This window comes from Hemibagrus wyckioides, linkage group LG11 (genome assembly GCF_019097595.1).
Source record: "Hemibagrus wyckioides isolate EC202008001 linkage group LG11, SWU_Hwy_1.0, whole genome shotgun sequence".
Classification (NCBI taxonomy): Eukaryota; Metazoa; Chordata; class Actinopteri; order Siluriformes; family Bagridae; genus Hemibagrus; species Hemibagrus wyckioides.
In genome coordinates this window covers 24,922,145-24,944,814 of record NC_080720.1, presented here as the reverse complement: position 1 = coordinate 24,944,814, position 22,670 = coordinate 24,922,145, and the positions used below count along the sequence as shown (strand labels likewise).

At 40.5% G+C, this 22,670-nt stretch overlaps 1 protein-coding gene across 7 annotated transcripts in view; it reads left to right on the top strand.

Annotated features, from left to right (window-relative positions):
• LOC131362278 (probable ubiquitin carboxyl-terminal hydrolase FAF-X) overlaps positions 1 to 22,670 on the top strand; it is a 59,302-nt gene that overhangs the window by 23,485 nt on the left and 13,147 nt on the right. For 5 of the 7 annotated variants that reach the window (XR_009206152.1, XR_009206153.1, XR_009206151.1 and 2 more), the window contains exons 4-31: positions 1 to 80; positions 196 to 308; positions 465 to 683; positions 854 to 969; positions 1,066 to 1,317; positions 1,803 to 1,941; positions 2,684 to 2,836; positions 3,849 to 3,953; positions 4,529 to 4,735; positions 4,898 to 5,034; positions 6,897 to 7,030; positions 7,161 to 7,248; positions 9,188 to 9,530; positions 9,641 to 9,736; positions 9,812 to 10,023; positions 16,486 to 16,726; positions 16,820 to 16,969; positions 17,387 to 17,507; positions 17,623 to 17,753; positions 18,115 to 18,393; positions 18,494 to 18,619; positions 18,739 to 18,876; positions 19,036 to 19,202; positions 19,445 to 19,553; positions 20,694 to 20,840; positions 20,958 to 21,104; positions 21,850 to 22,057; positions 22,258 to 22,478. Coding sequence is in view for 4 of the 7 variants with exons in the window: in XM_058404202.1 (XP_058260185.1) it covers positions 1 to 80; positions 196 to 308; positions 465 to 683; positions 854 to 969; positions 1,066 to 1,317; positions 1,803 to 1,941; positions 2,684 to 2,836; positions 3,849 to 3,953; positions 4,529 to 4,735; positions 4,898 to 5,034; positions 6,897 to 7,030; positions 7,161 to 7,248; positions 9,188 to 9,530; positions 9,641 to 9,736; positions 9,812 to 10,023; positions 16,486 to 16,726; positions 16,820 to 16,969; positions 17,387 to 17,507; positions 17,623 to 17,753; positions 18,115 to 18,393; positions 18,494 to 18,619; positions 18,739 to 18,876; positions 19,036 to 19,202; positions 19,445 to 19,553; positions 20,694 to 20,840; positions 20,958 to 21,104; positions 21,850 to 22,057; positions 22,258 to 22,478 (4,579 nt within the window). In the remaining 3 variants the exon portion in view is untranslated. Of the gene's footprint in view, positions 81 to 195; positions 309 to 464; positions 684 to 853; positions 970 to 1,065; positions 1,318 to 1,802; positions 1,942 to 2,683; positions 2,837 to 3,626; positions 3,665 to 3,848; positions 3,954 to 4,528; positions 4,736 to 4,897; positions 5,035 to 6,896; positions 7,031 to 7,160; positions 7,249 to 9,187; positions 9,531 to 9,640; positions 9,737 to 9,811; positions 10,024 to 16,485; positions 16,727 to 16,819; positions 16,970 to 17,386; positions 17,508 to 17,622; positions 17,754 to 18,114; positions 18,394 to 18,493; positions 18,620 to 18,738; positions 18,877 to 19,035; positions 19,203 to 19,444; positions 19,554 to 20,693; positions 20,841 to 20,957; positions 21,105 to 21,849; positions 22,058 to 22,257; positions 22,479 to 22,670 lie in introns of those variants that run through there. The other 2 variants (XM_058404201.1, XM_058404203.1) reach the window with 2 other exon arrangements.

Here is a 22,670-nt window from a genome sequence, read left to right as displayed (position 1 = left end):
ACCTCGCTGGGTGGTTCCAGTCTTGCCAAAGGGGGAACTAGAGGTTCTACTTGAAGCTGCTATAGATCTAAGTAAAAAGGGTAAAAATGAATTCTAGTAATACTATTAATAATAATAAATTCTAACTCTATGAATCTGGCTGTGGTTTTGTGTCTGACATGTATCTGTGCTTGTTTTATTTGTTCTTTTTTTAAGGGCTTGATGTGAAGTGTGAGGCATGTCAGAGGTTTTTTCGAGATGGCTTGACAATCTCGTTCACAAAGATTCTGACAGATGAGGCCGTGAGTGGTTGGAAGTTTGAAATTCATGTAAGTAGCTCCGATAGCTCTTCATGTTACAGCTGCTTTAGGCATTTTAATAGATCACTGAATCATGAGATTCTTGATCTTTCTGCACCTGGACAAAATGGTATTCTAGTAATGATTTTAACTACTTTCTATGCTGAGCTATGCTATGCTCTACAGAGATGTATCATCAATAACACACATCGACTGGTGGAGCTATGTGTGGTCAAGCTGTCTCAAGATTGGTTTCCATTGCTTGAGCTCCTAGCCATGGCAACCAGTCCCCACTGCAAGTTTCACATCTACAATGGAACACGCCCATCGGAGAGCATACCTGCTGGTCCCCAGCTTGCTGATGATGAACTCTTTGCTCGCCCACCAGACCCACGTTCACCTAAAGTAAGTTAAACCATTTGTTTTTCTTTCCTCCTTGAGAGAAACACTTGTAATATGTTTCAGTACTCTGCATGTATAGTATTGAAATTTACAACATTTTGCTCATCTCTGCATTTCTGCTTTTTTTTTTTTTTTTTTTACTCATTTCACTGTTTGTCTTTCTCTCTGCCCAGGGTTGGCTGGTGGACCTTATAAATAAATTTGGCACACTTGGGGGGTTTCAGATCCTGCATGAACGTTTCATGAGTGGACAGACTCTTAATGTGCAGATTATTGCAGCGCTCATAAAGTAAGATATTTATCTTTGCTGAAAGATGTCTTGGTCATCAAAGTATGAAGTAATAGTTTAGTTTGGGGTTTTGTTTTTTTTTTCCATTTTTTACAGGCCATTTGGGCAGTGTTATGAGTTTTTGACGTTGCACACAGTGAAGAAGTTCTTCTTGCCTGTGATAGAATTGGTTCCAAAGTTTCTGGAGAAACTCACAGATGAAGAACTTAAGAAGGAAGCCAAGAATGAGGCCAAAAATGATGCTCTTTCTATGATAATCAAGTCTTTGAAGAACCTAGCTTCACGTTTACCAGGCCAAGAAGAAACTGTTAAGAACTTAGAAATCTTTAGGTTAAAAATGATCCTTAGGTAAGTGACCTTAACAGTCACCAATTGATATTGTAAATGTCTCAGATTGGCAATGACAATTATGATTTACAGTGCCTACAGAAAAATCCTTTTCCAGCTGTATTTACAAATAAATCTCACTGGCTTTATGTCAGGGCTCTCACTTGGCCACTCCAGTACCTTCACCTCGCTATCCTTAAGCCACTGTGTAGTTCTTCTGGCAGTATGTTTAGGATCATTATCATGCTAAAATATGAATGACCTGCCCATCTTCAGCTGTCTAGCAGAGGGATGCAGGTTTTCCTCAAGAATTTGGATGTACTTGGCTACATCCATGGTTATTATATGTACATACAGCTTAAAAAATGTTGGACTTAATTTATTTTATTTACCAGGGTCTAATGTGCCAAAAGGTAAAGATTTTTTCAGGGTATTATGACTTTCTGTGGGCACTGTATTATTCTTTTTATAATTCCCTTATAAATGCATATTTTTGGCAATTTCAGGTTATTGCAAATTTCTTCTTTTAATGGAAAAATGAATGCACTAAATGAAGTAAACAAGGTGATCTCGAGTGTTTCATATTACACCCATCGCCATGGCAACCCAGAGGCAGAGGAATGGCTCACTGCTGAACGGATGGCGGTAAGAGAATATTTCATGAATATTATTTATGAATATTATACATTCTGTTGTACATTCTGGTATAATATGGTATAATATAATATTTTCTGACTGTGTAATATAATTAATGTACATATTGTCCATTTCATAGATTACACCTAGTTTTTTTTGTCTATCTGTTTATATACATTTATATATACTATATTTATACATACTATATACTCATACATATAGATAATACTATATTATCTGTATATACACTGTATATTATCTGTTACTGTTGTACATACATTGTACATAATGCACACATTCTTAGCACAATTATAATTACACCTGTCACTTTATCTGCTGTAAATACTACCTGCACATACTTTTCTATGCACACTCTAACATAGCCTTATTATCAATGTACATATATCTGCACTTGTTCATTTGCACAATTTCTACTATTTGCACTTCTGGTAGATGCTAAACAGCATTTCGTTGCTATGTTCCTGTACTTTGCAATGAAAATAAAGTTCTATCTATCTATCTATCTATCTATCTATCTATCTATCTATCTATCTATCTATCTATCTATCTATCTATCTATCTATCTATCTTGACAGTGACAATATCTAAATAAAAAGATATTTACTGTGGTAAATGATGAGGGGATGTGCTCTGCTTATTCTTTTATTTATTTATTTTTGCTAGCATTGGCCTTAATTGAGTATTGTTTTTATTCTGAATGACCTTCTCTTTCTTCATCCCTCATTATTAGGAATGGATTCAGCAGAATAACATTCTCTCTATTGTTCTGAGGGACAGCCTTCACCAACCTCAGTATGTGGAGAAACTAGAGAAGATATTACGCTTTGTAATAAAAGAAAAAGCACTTACTTTACAAGACCTGGACAACATCTGGGCTGCACAGGTATTTCAACTATAATGACTTGAATTTAGCCCAATTACAACAAAAATAACACAGTGTGTCTCATTTACCAAGCTGGATATGAATATATGTCATGCAACCTATATGAAATCTTGGAAAAAATGCTAATATCCAGCTTTTGGTATTGAGTGTGTGTAAATTTGTGCATAAGATGAATAACTTACATAATGTTTGGCTACAAATCTTATAAATTGTGATACGTTACTACACTTTAATAGGTGTATCATACTGTTAAGTTTATATAGCTTTGTGAGGTAGCGTTAGAATTTAGTTATAGAATTTTATGAAATTTGATTTTTTATGAAAACCCATTGTTTTACATAGCACAATGTAAATGGCACAAATAAGACAAGTAATTCAATTATGAATGCTGCTTTATAAAAGGAGGATGGACCTAGGCAGTGTGTAAGTCTGTTCTGTTTGTTGTGGAATCTTCTTTTAATGCTCAACACTTCATTAGAGACAGCACTAGGTGACCAATCTGGTATGTATTGAGCTGTAAAGGCATACTCCCTTGTGTGCTGTGAGCTATTTGCTTCCTTTGGACTCTTTGTAACATTGAATCAAGAGGTTGCGAAGGCTTTCTGGCACAGAGTTGCACAGACACTTCACTTTTTATATTGATTTTGGGCTTTAAAATATATAGTATATTTTTACTGGCATAGATCTGAGTCAAATTACCTTTCAAGTCTACTTTAGAAAAAGTCTTTGTTTTGCCTTTCAGTTGTCAATTTCAGCTGGATGAGCTTTGCATTTTATGGAGTTTTGTGGTCATCACCAAATGCAAATGAAGTGATGTGCATGTTCCTGGTAATTTATGGGTGATAAGTATCCATCAACATACACAGTTCGAAGGAAATCAGTGTTACCAAAGCAAATCTGGCTAAATATTTTGGGGCTTATGCAAACATTTACACACAACTTTACTAAAAGATTGATAAATGAGGCCCAGAATTTGAGTGCTTAATTCACAAGTTTTTATCTCTAATTTCAGGCTGGAAAGCATGAGGCCATTGTGAAGAATGTTCATGACCTGTTGGCTAAATTGGCTTGGGATTTTTCACCAGAGCAGCTTGACTACCTTTTTGACTGCTTCAAGGTCAGAAACGCTGAATATAAAATTCAAATGTTAGATCATTTCAGTGTGTAGATAATGTCTATAAAAAAGCCAAATGTGAGAAAAGGAAACTGAAGATGGCTGTATCACATGGGCTTCAACTACATCAAATATTTCATGAAAGGTTGCACATAAGAATGCACATAAGAAGGACAGCCATCTTTGCAACACTACACAAATCAGGCCATAATTTTCAACATAACAATAACCCAGAACACATGGACAAGGCATTAAAGAAAAGGATTCTGGAAGAGTCTGTGAATATCTTTAAGTGGGCATTGCTTGAATAACTTGAGGGGTACCTGAAATCTGCTGATATACCATGAGAGATTCTGAATGGACGAATGGTACAAGATCCTGAAATCCAGTTCAAGCTTGTAGTAGCATTATATCCACCAAGAGAAAGTTTTTTCGTAATTTTTTTATGCATTTCCACAGAAAGAACTCAATTTTTATGCTTCACTGTAAACTGATTAAGAAATATTATTTTGCTTATTTATTAGGTGGGGTTAAGTTTGTGCACTGTAAGCAGCAAATCCTGTTGTCTTTATTGACAGGCAAGTTGGACAAATGCAAGTAAGAAGCAGAGGGAGAAGCTGCTGGAGTTGATCCGTCGGCTGGCAGAGGATGACAAGGATGGTGTGATGGCTCACAAGGTGCTTAATCTGTTGTGGAACCTGGCACACAGTGATGATGTCCCAGTCGACATTATGGATCAGGCCCTAAGTGCCCATGTTAAGATTTTGGATTACAGTTGTTCCCAGGTATCTTCTTAAATTATTTAAATGCACTACTATTTTCTATTTGACAGCTAACTAATAACACTCTCCTTTATGTGTGATATCACCCCCCCTATTAGCCCCCTTTTATTATGTTTTTGTTATTTGTTAACAGTGACACCATACTTTTCTTTTGCATCTCTGTAGGACCGGGACACACAGAAGATTCAGTGGATAGACCGTTTCATTGAAGAGCTACGAACCAATGATAAGTGGGTGATCCCAGCTTTAAAACAAATCAGAGAGATCTGCAGTCTGTTTGGAGAGGCTCCTCAGAATCTCAGGTCAGTCAGCAGCATTTAATAATACCTCTGCTATAAAGGATAATTCAGTAGTATTAGATTTTACTTTGTAACCTAAATTGTGTATGTTGTTAAAAGCATAATTTGTTTTATTAGGTAGACTTACCATGTCAGATGCTTTTATTTGTTAACGTTCATCAATGAATGTAAAATATGTTTTCAAGTAGTGTTTTGGATGAAATTTACATAAGAATGGAGTAGGCCCCACCTGAATCCAGTTTTCTTAATAGCCCTTAGGCTAAATCTGAATTCAGAAAACCTGAAAATGTGTGATCTAAATTTCCAGTTATGGAAAACATGAAAAATCCTCTGCTATCCTGGAATATTAGGTGGCTTTTAAATGGTCAAAAATATTTCTTGTTATTCCCATCAACTGGGACTAATTTTTTACGAGCTGGTCTTACTCCAGCGTGCCCTGAGCCTACCTCACTATTGTGGTTATTGTGCATCATTAATGCACCTTGCTGTGAGCATAGATATAGCTTGCAGCTAAGTTTGTGGTTCAATAAGAATACATATCTACAATTTAATTTTAAATATATTAAGGATGAATTCTAGATTGCTTCATTAATTAAAGTTATTATTTAAAGTTATGCCAATTATCATTGTTATTTTTAATTAACAAATACAATACTTATCAAAATAAGAATTTAGAAAACATGAATTAGCATTCTGCTAGCCATAACAGAGTAGCTGTTAGATATCTGTCTTGAATTAGCATTCTGACTAGTCAGATAGGCATGGGAGATCATGTGCAATATGGCATCATCTAATCATACCCCCCAAAACTATTAATGATTGTGCTTATTTAAGCACTTATGAAAATGCTTATTTCACTATAGACTTGTCCACTTGTTCCTGGAGACATTTAAGTCATCCAAATTGATCACCATCATGATAGTTGGAATCTATTGACAATTCCTGGAGCTTCAAACACAATTATGTTTTATAAAGAACAGGGAACCCTGTAAATGTTATATGGATACAGAATTCTTTGGAATTTCTTGTCACTTCTGTTTACTCTGCTTTTATCCACCCTTTTCCTAAGACTTTGTGAGAATTATGAGAGTAACTGTTAAGTCATAAACCTTTCAGGGTATTAATAGTCATTCATTCATAGTAAGATGTGGAATCAAACTCTGACAGAGCTTATCAAAGACCTTAGCAAACGTGCCCTTCCTTCACAGAGGAATGGAATACTGATTTAAAAAGTGGCTGGGGGTAACTTACTGTAGCATTTTTAGCTATTTTGATGATTCAGTTGCTCAGTGGCATACTAGTACCTTCGCAGTAATAAAGTCATTTGTGTGTTACTTAAGGTTGTGGGAAAAGTTTTAGTGTACTTAATAGCTTATGTAGTGCAGAGTCAAAAACCTGAACATGTCATACCAGAAAGCTAGCCAGTTAGTAGTAGTAGTAGATATAGTCTAGTAGTGCAACTAGTGTTTTGCAGCTACAGCCCTAGGGAGATATGTTAATAGTGTAAGAAAAACTGTTGTTTCTTCTTTAGTTTCTCTTAGTTTTTTCTTCTTTCAATAGGTGATGAAAACTGTACAGTCACTCACGAGAGCAGTCTGCAAACCTTAGGTGTGTGTATGTAGCACTCTTCTTTAAGCTGCAGATTAGATAAGTTTCATCTAGTTGTAGGTCCAGCCACAAGCAGCACATTTTGTTCCTGAGCTTTGTAATGACATTTTAATGAACTCCCACATGAAGCAACAAACACCTAGATGAATTACAACAATACCTACTTATACCCATAATCGTTTCAGTGGTGCCCTTAGGAAAAAGGTGGATAGAGTGTTCTTCACAGAGTTTCTGCATGTTTGTGTTTACATTGTTAGCCAGACACAGCGGAGTCCTCATGTGTTCTACCGACATGACTTGATCAACCAGCTGCAGCACAACCATGCACTGGTCACATTAGTTGCAGAAAACCTGTCTGCTTACATGGAAAATATGCGACAATTCTATAAAGGCAAGTCTAATGACTATTAAAAAATAAATACATCAAATATAGTGTGTGCATGTGTTCATGTGCATGTGTGTGCATGCGTGTGTCACTTCCATAACAATACTTTGATTCTAAAACTGTGTGTGGTCTACAGAGAATCCAGGATTTGACCCTCAGACAGTCTGCATAGGCAGCCGCTACAGCCATGTGCAAGAAGTCCAGGAGAGACTCAACTTCCTGAGGTCAGAAATGGTCTCTTCCATACTTAAGTTGAAATAAGTGAATTTATACAGGTCGTATATAGTTCTACTGAAAGGAACTATTAATGCTTCAGCATACTAAGACATTTTGGACAATTTCATGCTCCTAACTTTGTGGGAACAGTTTGGGGATGGCCCCTTCCATTGAAATGAAATTGTCCAAAATGTCTTGGTATGCTGAAGCATTAAGAGTTCCACATGGATGGCAGGACCCAATGTTTCCTAGCAGAATATTGCCCAAAGCATGACACTGTCTCCGCCGGCTTGCCTTCTTTCCATAGTGCATCCTGGTGCCATGTGTTCCCTAGGTAAGCAACGCACACTCACCCCGTCATCCACATGCTGTAAAAGAAAATGTGATTTATCAGACGAGGCCACCTTCTTCCATTGCTCCTTGGTTCAGTTCTGATGCTCACGTGCCCCTTGTTGGTGCTTTCGGTGGTGCACAGGGGTCAGCATGGGTACCCTGACTGGTCTGCAGCTATGCAGCCCCATACACAACAAACTGTGATGCGCTGTGTATTCTGACACCTTTCTATCAGAATCAGCATTAACATTTTTAGCAATCTAAGCAACAGTAGCTCGTCTGTTTGATTGGACCACACGGGCCACACTTCACTCCCCTCGTGCATCAGTGAGCCTTGGCCACCCATGACCCTGTCACCTCTTCACCACTGTTCCTTGGACCACTTTTGATAGATACTGATCACTGCAGACCAGGAACACCCCACAAGAGCTGCAGTTTTGGAGATGCTCCGATCCAGTCGTCTAGCCATCACAATTCGGCCCTTGTCAAACTCGCTCAAATCCTTACTCTTGCACACTTTCCTGCTTCTAACACATAAACTTTGAGGACAAAATGTTCACCCGCTGCCTAATATATCCCACCCACTAACAGGTGCCATGATGAGGAGATAATCAGTGTTATTCATTTCACCTGTTCAGCTCATAATGTTATGGCTGATTGGTGTATATATTGACTTGTGTCAATTCAGCCCTAAAAGCATTAAGTCAGTTACTAACGTCAGTCAAGAGAACCTGTCTTCCATTTCATTCCAAAGGTGTTCTATGGGTTTGAGGTCTGGTCTCTGCGCAGGCCACTCAATTTCTTCCACACCAACCTTGGGAAAACATTACATTTATAGCATTTGGAAGACACCCTTATCCAGAGGGTTACAGTTATTTATTTATTCAACTGAACAGTTAAGGGTTAAGTGGCTTGTTCAAGGCCCAAAAGTGGCACTTGGTGGTCCTGAGATTTGACCTCACAACCTTCGGTCAGTAATCCATCACCATAACCAATGAGTTAGCACTTCCCATTCTGTTCTAGAACATACAAATATATTTACATTTACAGCATTTGACGGAAACCTTATCCAGAGTGACGTGCATAAGTGGTATGAAGTCTTAAAAGAATTGTTTAGCTGTGTGCTTTTATTACCTCCCAAAAGAGTTTAATAAAGAAAGTGCTAATTAATTTACAGTTGTGTGCTTCCCACTTTGGGGAAGGCTCAATCTATATGTAGGTGTGAGGTTCAGGGGTCCATAGCAAGTCAAGTCTTAATATTTTTTATATCGTACTTCATTTATTTCATTTATTTCAGTTTTACTGGTTATTTTACTGAACTTTGCATTAATGCATGAACATTGATTATGGACTGCAATTCAATTTTTTATTTTTTATTTTGCTATTTATGCTCTGTAGTCTTCATTGTGAATATTTTTTCCTTACAGTGCACTGCATGGATTGTTTGCTTAGACTTCTCAAACTTATATACCATGTGTCTAGAAGTTTGGTCAAAATTAATGTTGTATTGTGGTATGTTTTAATAATGTCTTAATAATAAGTTTACATAATGTATCAGTATGCTGTAGTGTGTAATTGAATCATGAATTGAAAACATTACCTACCTGTTTGCAGATTTCTGTTGAAGGATGGGCAGTTATGGCTGTGCGCTCCTCAAGCTAAGCAGATATGGAAGTGCCTGGCAGAAAATGCAGTCTTCCTCTGTGATCGTGAGGGTTGTTTCAAATGGTACTCCAAACTCATGGGTGATGAGCCTGACCTTGATCCTGACATCAACAAGGACTTTTTTGAGAACAATGTGCTGCAGCTGGACCCCTCACTACTGACAGAAAATGGGATGAAGTGCTTTGAGCGCTTCTTTAAGGCAGTGAATTGCAGAGAAGGCAAGCTTGTAGCCAAGCGCAGGGCTTATATGATGGATGATCTGGAGCTCATAGGCCTTGACTACCTCTGGAGAGTAAGTTCAGGCATGTTTTGTATTTCCGAAGAAAGCAGCAGAGCATTATCATGTTGCTAACAATGCTTGACCACCTTTGGTAAGAGATAACCAGTTAATGTGATCCACAGGTCGTGATTCAAGGAAGTGATGACATTGCCAATCGGGCAATAGATCTGCTAAAAGAGATTTACACAAACCTTGGACCAAAATTACAAGTCAATCAGGTAAAGGCTTAGACTTTTCCCAGTCTGCATAAAGTGCTGAATTGATGAATACTTATGGCATTGTGTGATCTACAGGTAGAGATCCATGAAGACTTCATCCAATCTTGCTTTGACCGCCTGAAGGCCTCGTATGACACACTTTGTGTGCTAGACGGGGATAAGGACAGCATAAATTGTGCTCGACAGGAGGCCATTCGTATGGTCAGAGTGTTGACGGTGCTTAAAGAATATATTAATGAATGTGACAGTGACTTTCATGAGGAGAGAACCATTCTTCCCATGTCGCGGTAAGCTCTGTTCAGGTCTCATTTTCCTTTTTATTACGATGTTTCCTATAACACTTATGAACATTTTATACCATGCTAGCAGTTAAAAAATTGCTAATACAGGGGTTGGACAGTGAAACCAAAACACTGGCCAGTATAATGTGGAGGGTTCCTTGCCTATATATGGGTGGCCTAGTGGCCAATCTTCACTGATTTCACATTCCCTAAGTAAGAGCAGAGTGTGAATGATAAATTAGCAGAGTAATAGCACAACTGTACAGAAAATATTGCAATCCACACAACATAATGGGGGACATATCAGAGGACCACAAGTCTTTGTGGTGTTTTGAGAGCCATGGTCTCCAGGGCACTGTCAGCAGACCACCATTATGATATCCAACATCTGGGAGAGGTCAAGAGTCAATAAGCTTTTATTGTCATTCCAACCACATATTGCTGACACAGTACATAGTGAAATGAGACAACGTTTCTCCAGGACCCTGGTGATACATAGACAACATAACATATAGCTACAGAACAAAAACAACACAGAGCTTTTGTCCCAGCTACAGGACATGTAAATACAATGTGTGCAACCAGGTGAAAAATACAAAACCAACAAAAACACAAAATACAAAAACAACACATAGCGCCAAAAAAATGTACAAACTAGAGAAACTGTAAACCAGTGGTGTCTTATAACATATATTTGTAAACATATATATAGCAGCAGTAGGTGACAGATTGAAGTGTGCAAAGATAGCAGTAGCAGCAATTGAATAAGTGTGCAATACAAAATGTAAAAATTTATAGTGTGGGTGGAGTTATAGATGTATGTGTTGAATCTCACACAGTTGACACAGGTCAGTTCACACAGTTGAGTGAGTGTGTGTGTGTGTGTGCGTGTGTGTGTGTGTCCGTGTCCAGGTGGGTGAGGGCCAGATGGAGGGTTGTGATGATGTAGTTTGTGGAGTGGTTAGGATGATACACAAACTGCATGGTGTCCAGTGAGGGTGGTAACTGGGTCTTGATGTGCCTCATGATGAACCTCTCGAAGCATTTCATCACGATGCGTGTGAGTGCGAAGGGACGATAGTTACTGAGGTCTTCCCCACGGCTACATTGTTCTGTACCTCGAACCGAGGATAGAAGTCGTTTAGCGCATCTGGGTGGGAGGCGTCACTATCACAGGCAGGTGATGTGGTTTTGTAGTTTGTTATCACCTGTATGCCCTGCTACATGCGCCCAGGAGTCTCTGCTGTCCTGAAAGTGCAAGTGGATTCTCTGGGCGTGTGTGTGCTTTGCCTCTCTGATGTCTCGGGACAGTTTTTAAGGCGGAGTCTCTAGACTTCAGCAGTGAACACACTTTTGTGGTCATCTACGCCTCCTGGTTGGGGCGTGTGATGATGGTCTTGGAGATGGTCACATCATCAATGCACTTGCCGATGTAGCTGGTCACTGATGCCGTGTACTCCTCCAAATTGATAGAGTCACTTTCAGCCTTCCTGAACATATGCCAGTCAGTGCACTCAAAACAGTTCTGAAGAGCAGAGGTGGCTCCTGCTGGCCAGGATTTAACCTGTTTCAGAACTGGTTTAGAGTGTCTGACGAGTGGCCTGTGCTGGAATTAGCATAACATGGCTCTGCACGCATGGCTCTGCACGGGAATGTTTGTGTCCAGCCTGTTCGCCCCTCTCGTTGCAAAGTCCACATGCTGGTGGAAGTTAGGGAGCACTGTTTTGAGATTTGCATGATTGAAATCTCTGGCTATAATAAACAGACCGATGGGGTAAGCATTATGCAGATCGCTAATAACCCCACAGAGTTCACATAGTGCCTCCTTAGCATTAGCGCTGGGGGGAATGTACACTCCAAAAATGAAAGCAGTGGTGAATTCACGTGGTAAATAAAATGGCCTGCATCCAACAGTCATGAACTCCACTAGCAATGAACAGTAACTAGAAACAAGCACAGAGTTCTTGCACAATTCCGTGTTGATGTAAACACAAATACCACCACCGCAAGTCTTACCACACAAAGCTGCGTTTCTGTCAGCATGAAACGGGGTGAGCCCGGCTAGCTGAATGGCGGTGTGTGTGTGTGTGTGTGTTTGTGTGAGTTAATACAGTTTCAGTTCTGGATGTTGAGGAGCCTGATGGCTTGAAGAAAGAGACTGCTACACAGTCTGGTTGTGAGGGCCCAAAATGCTTTGGTACCTCTTTCCAGATGGCAGGAGGGTGAAGAGTGTGTGTGTTTGTGTGTGTGTTGTGGGGGGGGGGGGTCATCCACAATGCTGTTTACTTTGCAGATGCAGCGTGTGGTGTAAATGTCTGTGATAAAGGGCTGAGAGACTACAATGATCTTTTCAGCTGTCCTCACTATCCATGGTAGGGTCTTGCGATCCGAGACGGTGCAATTCCCAAACCAGGCAGTGATGCAGCTGCTCAGGATGCTCTCGATGGTCCTTCTGTAGAACACAGTCAGGATGGGGGGAGGAAGGATGGGCTTTCCTCAGCCTCCGTGGGAAATAGAGACGCTGCTGGGCTTTCTTGGTGTTGGAGCTGGTGTTGAGTGACCAAGTGAAGTTCTCCACCGGTGGTGTTGGAGATGCTGTTCCCGTCATTTTGGATCTACCATGTTAAAAAGATTAAAGAAACATCTGTAATGGTTTGGGCTGCAATATTATGGCATTCCCTAGGCCCAGTACTTGTGCTACATGGGTGTGTCACTGCCAAGGACTACTGAAACATTCTGGAAGACCATGTGCACGCAGTTGGTGCCCACACATTCCACCCAGCGCTAATGCTAAGGAGGCTCTGTGTGAGCTGTACGGAGCTATTAGCGAGCTGCAGAATGCTCACCCCGACGGACTGTTTATCATCGCCGGAGATTTCAATCATGCAAATCTCAGGACAGTGCTCCCTAAATTCCATCAGTATGTGGACTTTGCTATGAGAGGGGCGAACACGCTGGATGTTGTTTATTCAAACATTCCCGGCGCGTATCGTGCGGAGCCCCGCCCCCACCTCGGCTACTCAGACCACATCTCTGTTATGTTGATTCCAGCATACAGACCACTCGTCAGACGCTCTAAACCAGTTCTGAAACAGGTTAAGACCTGGCCAGCAGGAGCCATCTCTGCTCTTCAAGACTGTTTTGAGTGCACTGACTGGGACATGTTTAGGAAGGCTGCAACCAACGGCGACTCTATTGACTTGGAGGAGTACACGGCATCAGTGACCGGCTACATCGGGAAATGCATCGATTACGTGACTGTCTCCAAGACCATCACAACACGCTCCAACCAGAAGCTGTGGATGACTGCGAAATTGCGTGCTCTCCTGAAGTCGAGAGACTCTGCCTTCAGATCAGGGGACAGGGCGGCCTTAAAAAAGCAAGGGCCAAACTGTCCCGAGCCATCAGAGAGGCGAAGCGTGCACACGCCCAGAGAATCCACGGCCACTTCCAGAACAGCAGAGACTCCCGGCGCATGTGGCAGGGCATTCAGGCGATCACCAACTACAGGACAACTTCACCTTCCTGTGACAGTGATGCCTCCCTTCCAGATGCGCTGAACGACTTCTACACTCGGTTTGAGGCACAGAACAACACAACAGCGAGGAAGACCATCCCTCCTCCTAATGACCCACTGCTCTGTCTCACCACGGCTGACAGAGGAGATAGAGGAGAACTCTATGCAGAGTTAACCCACAGAAGTCTGCTGGACCAGACAACATTCCTGGCAGAGTTCTCAGGGAGTGTGCAGAGCAGCTAGCAGATGTCTTCACTGACATCTTCAACATCTCGCTGAGCAGGTCCATCATCCCTACGTGCCTCAAGACAACGACCATCGTCCCTGTGCCAAAGAAGTCCACGGTTTCCTGCCTCAATGACTACCGTCCCGTTGCACTCACACCAATCGTGATGAAATGCTTCGAGAGGCTCATCATGAGGCACATCAAGTCACAGCTACCACCCTCGCTGGACCCCTTGCAGTTTGCGTATCGTCCTAACTGTTCCACGGGCGACGCCATCACCACAACCCTCCATCTGGCCCTCACACACCTGGACTGCAAAGACTCCTACGTTCGAATGCTGTTCATAGATTTCAGTTCAGCATTCAACACAATCATCCCTCAGCAGCTGATTAAGAAGCTGAGTCTCCTGGGCCTGAACACCTCTCTCTGCAACTGGATCCTGGATTTCCTGACTGGGAGACCTCAGTCAGTCCGGATCGGGAGCAGTATCTCCAGCATCACCACACTGAGCACTGGAGCGCCTCAGGGCTGTGTGCTCAGTCCATTGCTGTTCACTCTGCTGACTCATGACTGTGCAGCAATGCACAGCTCCAACCACATCGTCAAGTTCGCAGATGACACGACCGTGGTGGGTCTCATCAGCAAGAACGACGAGTCAGCATACAGAGAGGAGGTGCAACATCTAACAGCCTGGTGCAGAGCCAACAACCTCTCCCTGAACGTCGACAAGACCAAAGAGATGGTTGTTGACTTCAGGAGAGCACAGTGTGACCATTCTCCGCTGTCCATCGATGGCTCCTCTGTGGAGATCGTCAAGAGCATCAAATTCCTTGGTGTCCATCTGGCAGAGAACTTCACCTGGTCACTCAACACCAGCTCCATCACCAAGAAAGCCCAGCAGCACCTCTACTTCCTGAGGAGGCTGAGGAAAGCCCATCTCCCTTACCCCATCCTGACTGTGTTCTACAGAGGGACCATCGAGAGCGTCCTGAGCAGCTGCATCACTGCCTGGTTTGGGAACTGCACCGTCTCAGATCGCAAGACCCTTCAGCGGATAGTGAGGACAGCTGAGAAGATCATCGGAGTCTCTCTCCCCTCTATCACAGACATTTACACCGCACGCTGCATCCGCAAAGCCAACAGCATTGTGGCTGACCCCACACACCCCTCACACACACTCTTCACCCTCCTGCCATCTGGAAAGAGGTACCGGAGCATTCGGGCCCTCACAACCAGACTGTGTAACAGTTTCTTTCCTCAAGCCATCAGGCTCCTCAACACCCAGGACTGAACTGTTCTACACTCTCACACACACTCTCACTCAGGACTGAACTGTTCTACACTCTCACTCACACACACACACACACACACTCTCACTCAGGACTGAACTGTATATTAACTCTCTGTCTCTCTCACACACAGACCCACAGACACTATCAGCACAAAAATACACACTGTCCTTACCCACCTGGAAAAAAAGGCTATTTACTCATTATAGCTCAGCATTCAACAAACTGATACCATCAAAGCTCACCAACAAGCTTTACAATCTTGGTGTGCCACCTACCCTCTGCAACAGGGTTCTGGACTTTCTAATGGGCAGACCTCAGTCTGTTAGAATTGGGAATCACACATATAGGTCAATAACCCAGGAGCTCCACAGGGTTGCATGCAGGTTGGCATGCAGGAGGGAAGTGGCTGACCTAGTGAAGTGGTGCCAGGACAACAATCTCTCCCAGAATGTCAACAAAAAGGAGATGAATGTTAATCCACAAAGAAGAAGGGAGAAGCACTCAGCATTGCATATTTGTGAGGCAGAGGTGGAGAGAGATTTTACCTATAACCCTACATATCTGATCAAGAATGACTTTGGCATGCCAAACCAAATCCAGAGAAGCTTCTACAGGTGTTCAATTGAAATCATCCTCACCAGCTTTATTACAGTCTGGTTTGGAAGTTGCACACCAAAGGATTGTAAGGCTCAACAGCTGCCCAAATCATTTTTACAGTCTACCTAACTTGCGCAAACACATATACCCCTTCACAAATTTGAATAACAACATGGACCCAGTCTACTTCTGCAGGACTTCACACTTGTTTAGACTGCACATTGTACACTGCACACTGTACTTGCACATAATTTTGTTTCTTGCTTTTTGCACTATTAATAATTTTGTAATTTACATCTGGTGTCCTTTTTTTCTTTGTTTCTTGTAACAACAAGAAAATTTCTGTGTTCTTATAATATATGTCATAGACTACTGGGAGGATTCTCAGAGTAAGAATTGCATTGTGTGGTGTAACAGACTGTTTCATATACATGTGACAATAAACTCTTGAACCCTGAAATATTGTACCCAAACATTGGTGGTACCATGTATCAGGATGATAATGCACTAATACACATAGCAAGAATGGTGATGGAGTGGTTTGATGAACATGAAAGTGAAACATCTCTCATTGCCCAGTCACCAGATCTAAGTAATATTGAGCCACTTTTGGGTGTTTTAGAGGAGAGTGAGTAGGGAAACATTTCCCTCCATCAGCATCACACAGTGACTTGGCCTGAAGGAATCGCTCAAGCTCCCTCTGGGCACTGTGCAGGACTTCCTTTTAATCTCAATCAAACAGTATTCATTCAGTAAGACAATCAATAGTAAGAGAGGAGCAGAAGAGAGAGTTTGAATATTCAACTTCTAGTATGCCTTTGCTTGTTGTCTTTCAGGGCGTTTCGTGGAAAGCACGTTACCCTGGTGGTGAGATTTCCTAACCAAGGTCGGCAGGTAGATGACCTGGACATCTGGTCTCATACTAATGACACCATTGGCTCAGTACGACGCTGCATACTGAACCGAATCAAAGCCAACAGTACACATACCAAAATTGAACTTTTCATTGGAGGAGAGATTGTGGACCCAGCTGATGACCGCAAGCTAATTGGGCAGCTCAATCTTAAAGACAAAACTGTGAGCACAGTGTTTTTGTACACACGCTAGAACAAGTTTATAGATTTTTGGTAATGATTATTTTTATTATTCTTCACGGTTCTTTTTTTGCAGTTGATAACTGCAAAGTTGACCCAAGTCAGCTCCCACATGCCCTCCAGTCCTGACAGCTCCTCAGACTCATCCACAGGCTCACCTGGCAACCATGGCAACCACTACAGTGAGGGGCCAAACCCAGAGGTGGAGAGCTGCCTGCCAGGAGTGGTGAGCCACCATTATGGTTTTGTGAATAATGAAATATTCTACATTTTAAGAAACTCTAGTACTACAATACTTATTCACACCATCACACTTAAAATGTGTAGAAATAGAGTGTAATTCCAGAGTGGCAACAGAAATGCATTCTCGTTATTATTAGATCACAGCCCCCCTTATTAACCAATCATAGGTTTCTATGCATCCATGTATGCAGACAGCAGGCAGTTAGCATTTTTCGCCAATTGTGTTATGCTGCCCTGTGATGATGCAGTTAGCCGGTTTCAAGTGTCTCAAAGGAAGCATGAGTTCATCCACTTTGGTCTGTAGCTTTGGCATGATAGAGCAGAGCTGTATAGTAGGTATGCATGATAGATGAAGTTGGAGAAAAAAGGGAAGTAATGTGCTTATATCTTCCCTTCTCAGATCATGTCACTGCATCTGCGGTATATTTCATTCCTGTGGCAAGTTGCTGATTTGGGCTGCACTTTAAATATGCCTTTACTGCGGGATGGAGCCAGGGTCCTTATGAAGCTCATACCTCCAGGTTTCTGTTTAATATAGCAATGGCTGTATTAAGATCATCTTATCATATGCCCTTTTACTTATGGTGTATGGTGAATGCAGCTGAAAATTAAAAAATTATATTTGTGTGTATCTAGACAACACTACAGTAGAGAACCTGCGCGCAACCTGTTTGGATCATGCTAAGCTGGGAGAGAACAGTCTCAGTCCCACCTTAGATTCTCGCTTCTTTGGCCCATCACCCTCACAAGTTCTCTATCTTACTGAGGTATTCATGCATTTTAACTGTATGTTTCTAATTGTTGTTTGTATATGTCAATATTTGTTTATGAGATTGTTTCATTTGTGGGTGAATGGAGAAAGGTTTTTACATTCAATAAAAGATAAAAAAGATTCACATTTTTCTAAATGAATGGCATATACAGTGTAAATTACAGTCTCAATGGCTAGATCCCAATCTGCACACTGTCATGATAAATAGTATGTCAGATACAAACACAACAATCTTACACTACATGCTGTTTTTGTATGTAGCAGTGGTAAGTAACAAGGTAAAAGAAAAAAGTGCTAGCCAAAAATGTGATAAAAGAATTTTTTGTGCAACCCTAACTAGACTTTCCAATTGCTAGGTTGTGTATGCCCTTCTAATGCCAGCCAGTGGCACAATGGGTGAAGATGCTAGTGATTTCCAGTACAACTTCCTCAAAAGTGGTGGTCTCCCATTGGTACTGGGCATGCTCACTAGGAATAATTTCCTGCCGAACACCGACAGGGAGACGCGTCGTGGTGCCTACCTAAATGCATTGAAAATTGGCAAGCTCTTGCTCACTGCCATTGGGTTTGGACATGTTAAAGCTGTGGCAGAGGCTTGCCAGCCTGTGGTGGAGGGCACCAACCCAACATCACCAGTAAGGAGCATCAAGGACTGAATTGGATATATTATGCGCTGAATATGTTTTTCTTATGTAAGGATTTGTGTATGTATCTAACTATTAATTTGTCAAATAGATAAATCAGGCAACTCATGACCAGGCCCTGGTGCTTCAGAATGCTCTCCAGAACATTCCTAACCCTGCCTCAGAATGTATGTTGCGCAATGTGGCTATCCGACTGGCCCAGCAGATCTTTGAGGAGGTACCATACTTTCACATGCAAATCACAACGCATATCAAACAAACATGCACTTATGTCACTTTTCAGGATTTTAAATGTAAACCACTCTTAACACATTAAAAATTTCTCACTATCCTCAGAATTTCTTTCAGGCATCAAAGTACATCCCAGACATCAGTGTGATACGAGCAGTGCAGAAAATTGTATGGGCTTCAGGCTGTGGAAGCATTCAGCTAGTCTTCAGCTCCAGTGAGGAGATCAGCAAGATATTTGAGAAGGTAAAAGTGCCCAAAATTCAAGGCAAAAGAGCAACTCTCTTCCCATGTTTTTCATTCAACTTCATAATTGCTCATGTCCTCACAGCAGGGCTGTTCAATTTACTTGCTTTATCTCATAGCTGAGCAGTCAGACATGCTCTAACCACTAGTTATTTACAGACTAATGCAGGTAATGAGCCAGATTCGGAGGATGAGCAGGTGTGCTGTGAGGCTCTGGAAACCATGACACTCTGTTTTGCTCTCATGCCAATGGCACTGGATACACTCAGCAAAGAGAAGACTTGGCAGACCTTCATCATTGATCTGCTATTGCACTGCCAGAGCAAGTTAGTACCAAGTACACACCAACAGATGAAGTGCATTTATATACATATATTTCCTATCCATCTAATTTTCTGGCTGGTTTTATTGCTGTAGAATAACATCTTGAATCTTGGTTTCAAAATGTAACATTTTGAGCAGTATTTGTGCTGCAGTTGTGTCCTGCATGTTTGACACACCACAGCAAAGGTAAATACTTTTTTCAAGAAGCTTGCTATTATAGTGCTGCACTCTGTAATTTATCCAGGTCAGTGCGTCAGATGGTTCAGGAGCAATTTTTCTTCATGGCCACCAGATGTTGTATGGGCCACCGACCCCTCCTTTTTTTTATCACCCTCCTCTTCACTGTTCTCGGAGTGAGTACAAAATATGATTAAGAAAAAGATTGTAATGTGTAGTGTTATTATTTTCATTATTAATGTCTTATTTTTATTTGATTTCTTGGCTGTTTTTACATCATTCTTTTTAAGCAATTTGGTCGTCTGTCACTTCCCCCCTACCAGCCAGCTCTTCCTGTAATATTACCTGCTGGGTAGGGTAAAGGCTAAGACATAATTCCTCTGAGACATGAGGCCAGCCAACAGCATAATGTAGCACACATGAAAGGAAAGCGCTATCTGCCTTCTTCAGCATACATAAGTACACAAACCCCTGTAGCTGTGATGGGTAGGGAGGGAAACACCCTGATAGAACATGGTCAGTTTTGCTCCCTTGGTTCCTGGCCGTGGAATGCTGTGACAAATTCATAGGGTGAATGCTTTTCTGTTGTGTCACTTCAGGGTCATATAATTGTTGTTTTTGTTTTTTTGTTGTTGTTGTTCTTATTCTTGTTCTTTTTTGGGGTCCAAAGAAGGAGCTGCTCACACTGAATACAATTTTTCCTGGTTAAAAAACAATGGATTGACATGCAAACTTAGGTGTCACCATAAAACGGATATATGTGATAAATACTGTGTTTTCCACAGTAACCATATAAAATAACAATAAAATATTTTTTTAATAAATGCCCAAACACAGTATGTCAGGGGTCCTTTGCCCAACTGTTTGCATTTAAAATGTAAAAAAAAACAACTAAAGTAATCCAAACTTTCTTGTATTTGTGGTATATAAGAAATAGAAGGAGTAGAGGCACAGTGTACAGTGGATGCAAACATATATATATATATATATATATATATATATATATATATATATGTAAAATGTATGTATGCTATAGTTGTTTTTGTTATCATTATTATTATTATTGTTATTATTATTATTAAAGTTTATAAAGATTGCATATTTAATCAAGTAGTCTTGTTACAGTAATGGTAATGCCATGAGAACATTGCTATTCATTAACATAATATTTTTTATTTTTGGACCACTGAAGCAATCTTCTGTATGATGGGAATTAAAACTTGATAGGCAATACAATGAGGAAAATGTTACAAATAGCTTGTGCTACAGTGATGCAAGTCATAAGCTCTTCTGCTTTTTTGCATGTTTTTTTTCAGAGCACGGCAAAGGAAAGGGCAAAACATGCTGGTGATTACTTCACCCTCTTGAGGCATTTACTTAACTATGCATACAATAGCAACATAAACCTGCCTAATGCAGAAATCCTACTTAACAATGAAATTGACTGGTTGAAAAGAATCAAGGTCAGTTCACTTTAATTGCTCATACCCTGACCACACAAAGCATGGGAGCTATTTCCCTGCATCTTTCATATTTTTTCTGTTCATATTAAGTATATTTAAAGTTTATACTTTCACTAGGATGAAGTAAAGAGAACAGGAGAGACTGGGGTGGAAGAGATAATTCTAGAAGGTCACCTTGGAGTCACCAAGGAGCTTTTAGCATTCCAGACCCCTGAGAAGAAATTCTACATTGGCTGTGAAAAGGGTGGGGCGAACCTTATCAAGGTAAGCAGCATGATGATATTGCAATATTACATGTCCAATCAATGTTTTATTTGTTTATTTTTGATATATCTATATTTATCTACATTTATTTAGTCTGTTTTCGGGTCACCCATATCTCAAGAACAAGTGGTTGAAATTTTGTGGTTGAATTTTTGTAGGATTTATATGGACTTAATCAGCAGATTAGATTCTGGAATTAATTCAAATAGGGTGAAGTTCATAGCTAGGTTAGATGTTTGAAACAGATTTGCTTCCATAGCTTCTTGAGCCCTTCACATACACAGATGTTACTTACACTTTCATGTTCAGGATGGTTTTTCAGTAGGAAGTTCTTGCTAGTACAATATCCCAAAAATAAGTGGTTAATTGTAGGATTTGTGTGGACTTATCTTTGATACCCCAGATAACTGATTTTGCTATTAATCTAAACATGGTCAAGCTAGAGTATTTTAAGGGTAGGTGAAGCAATAGTAAAAAAGAAGATATAATTGCTGTAATAATTCTCATAGTTGTTATAATAATAATAATAATAATAATAATAATAATAATAATAATATAGTACAAGTTAAAGTAAATTTTACCAAATTTAGCTCAAAATATCCTAAAAACTAAGCCAGTTTGTTTGATTATTTTTAAAATTTATTCTAGTAATTAATGCTGTAGTTTATCTAATGTTTACATTGTATATATTTTTATGAATTTTATATATTGGTCTTCAGTAATTTCTCACTCTCCCCATATACAGGAGCTGATAGATGATTTCATCTTCCCAGCATCTAATGTGTTCCTACAGTATATCAAGACTGGGGAGTTCCCTTCTGAGCAGGCAATCCCAGTATGCAGCAGTCCTGCCTCCATTAATGCTGGCTTTGAACTACTTGTGGCCCTTGCTGTGGGATGTGTACGCAATCTTAAGCAGATTGTTGTCACTCTCACAGAAATGTACTATCAAGGCATGTCAACCTTTGATACTTAAGTTACTTTTTTATATAAATAGTGGAATGACTAGCTTCAGTAAGATTCAGAATTTAGCGTTTATTGACCAGTGTTTCTATTCAAACATCAAGTAATTTAAGCTGATAAACTACAAATTGAAAATGTGTATATTACTTTTTGTAGGTTCTAAAACTTAATTCTAAAACTTCCCTTTCAGGCTGTGAGGCTCTACTAGAGTGGGAATATTTCCCACCTGTGGGGCCACGACCAAATAAAGGATTTGTAGGTCTAAAGAATGCTGGAGCCACATGCTATATGAACTCTGTTATCCAGCAGTTGTACATGATTCCCTCCATCCGAAATGGCATTCTGGCCATAGAAGGTGCTGGGAGTGATGTGGATGATGATATGTCTGGAGATGAAAAGCAGGACAGTGAGGTAAAAGACAGATATGCACAACTAACACTGTCTTAATCACAGTTTTGTCTTAATGTGTTTTATCAGGCAAATGGAAATTAGTTGAATTTTTTTTTAACACCCTGGATTAATTACAGTCCTAATTTAATATGCTTGACAAGGCATGTGGCAGATTATCATCTTGGCAATTTTAATTTTTTGCCACCTTCCAAT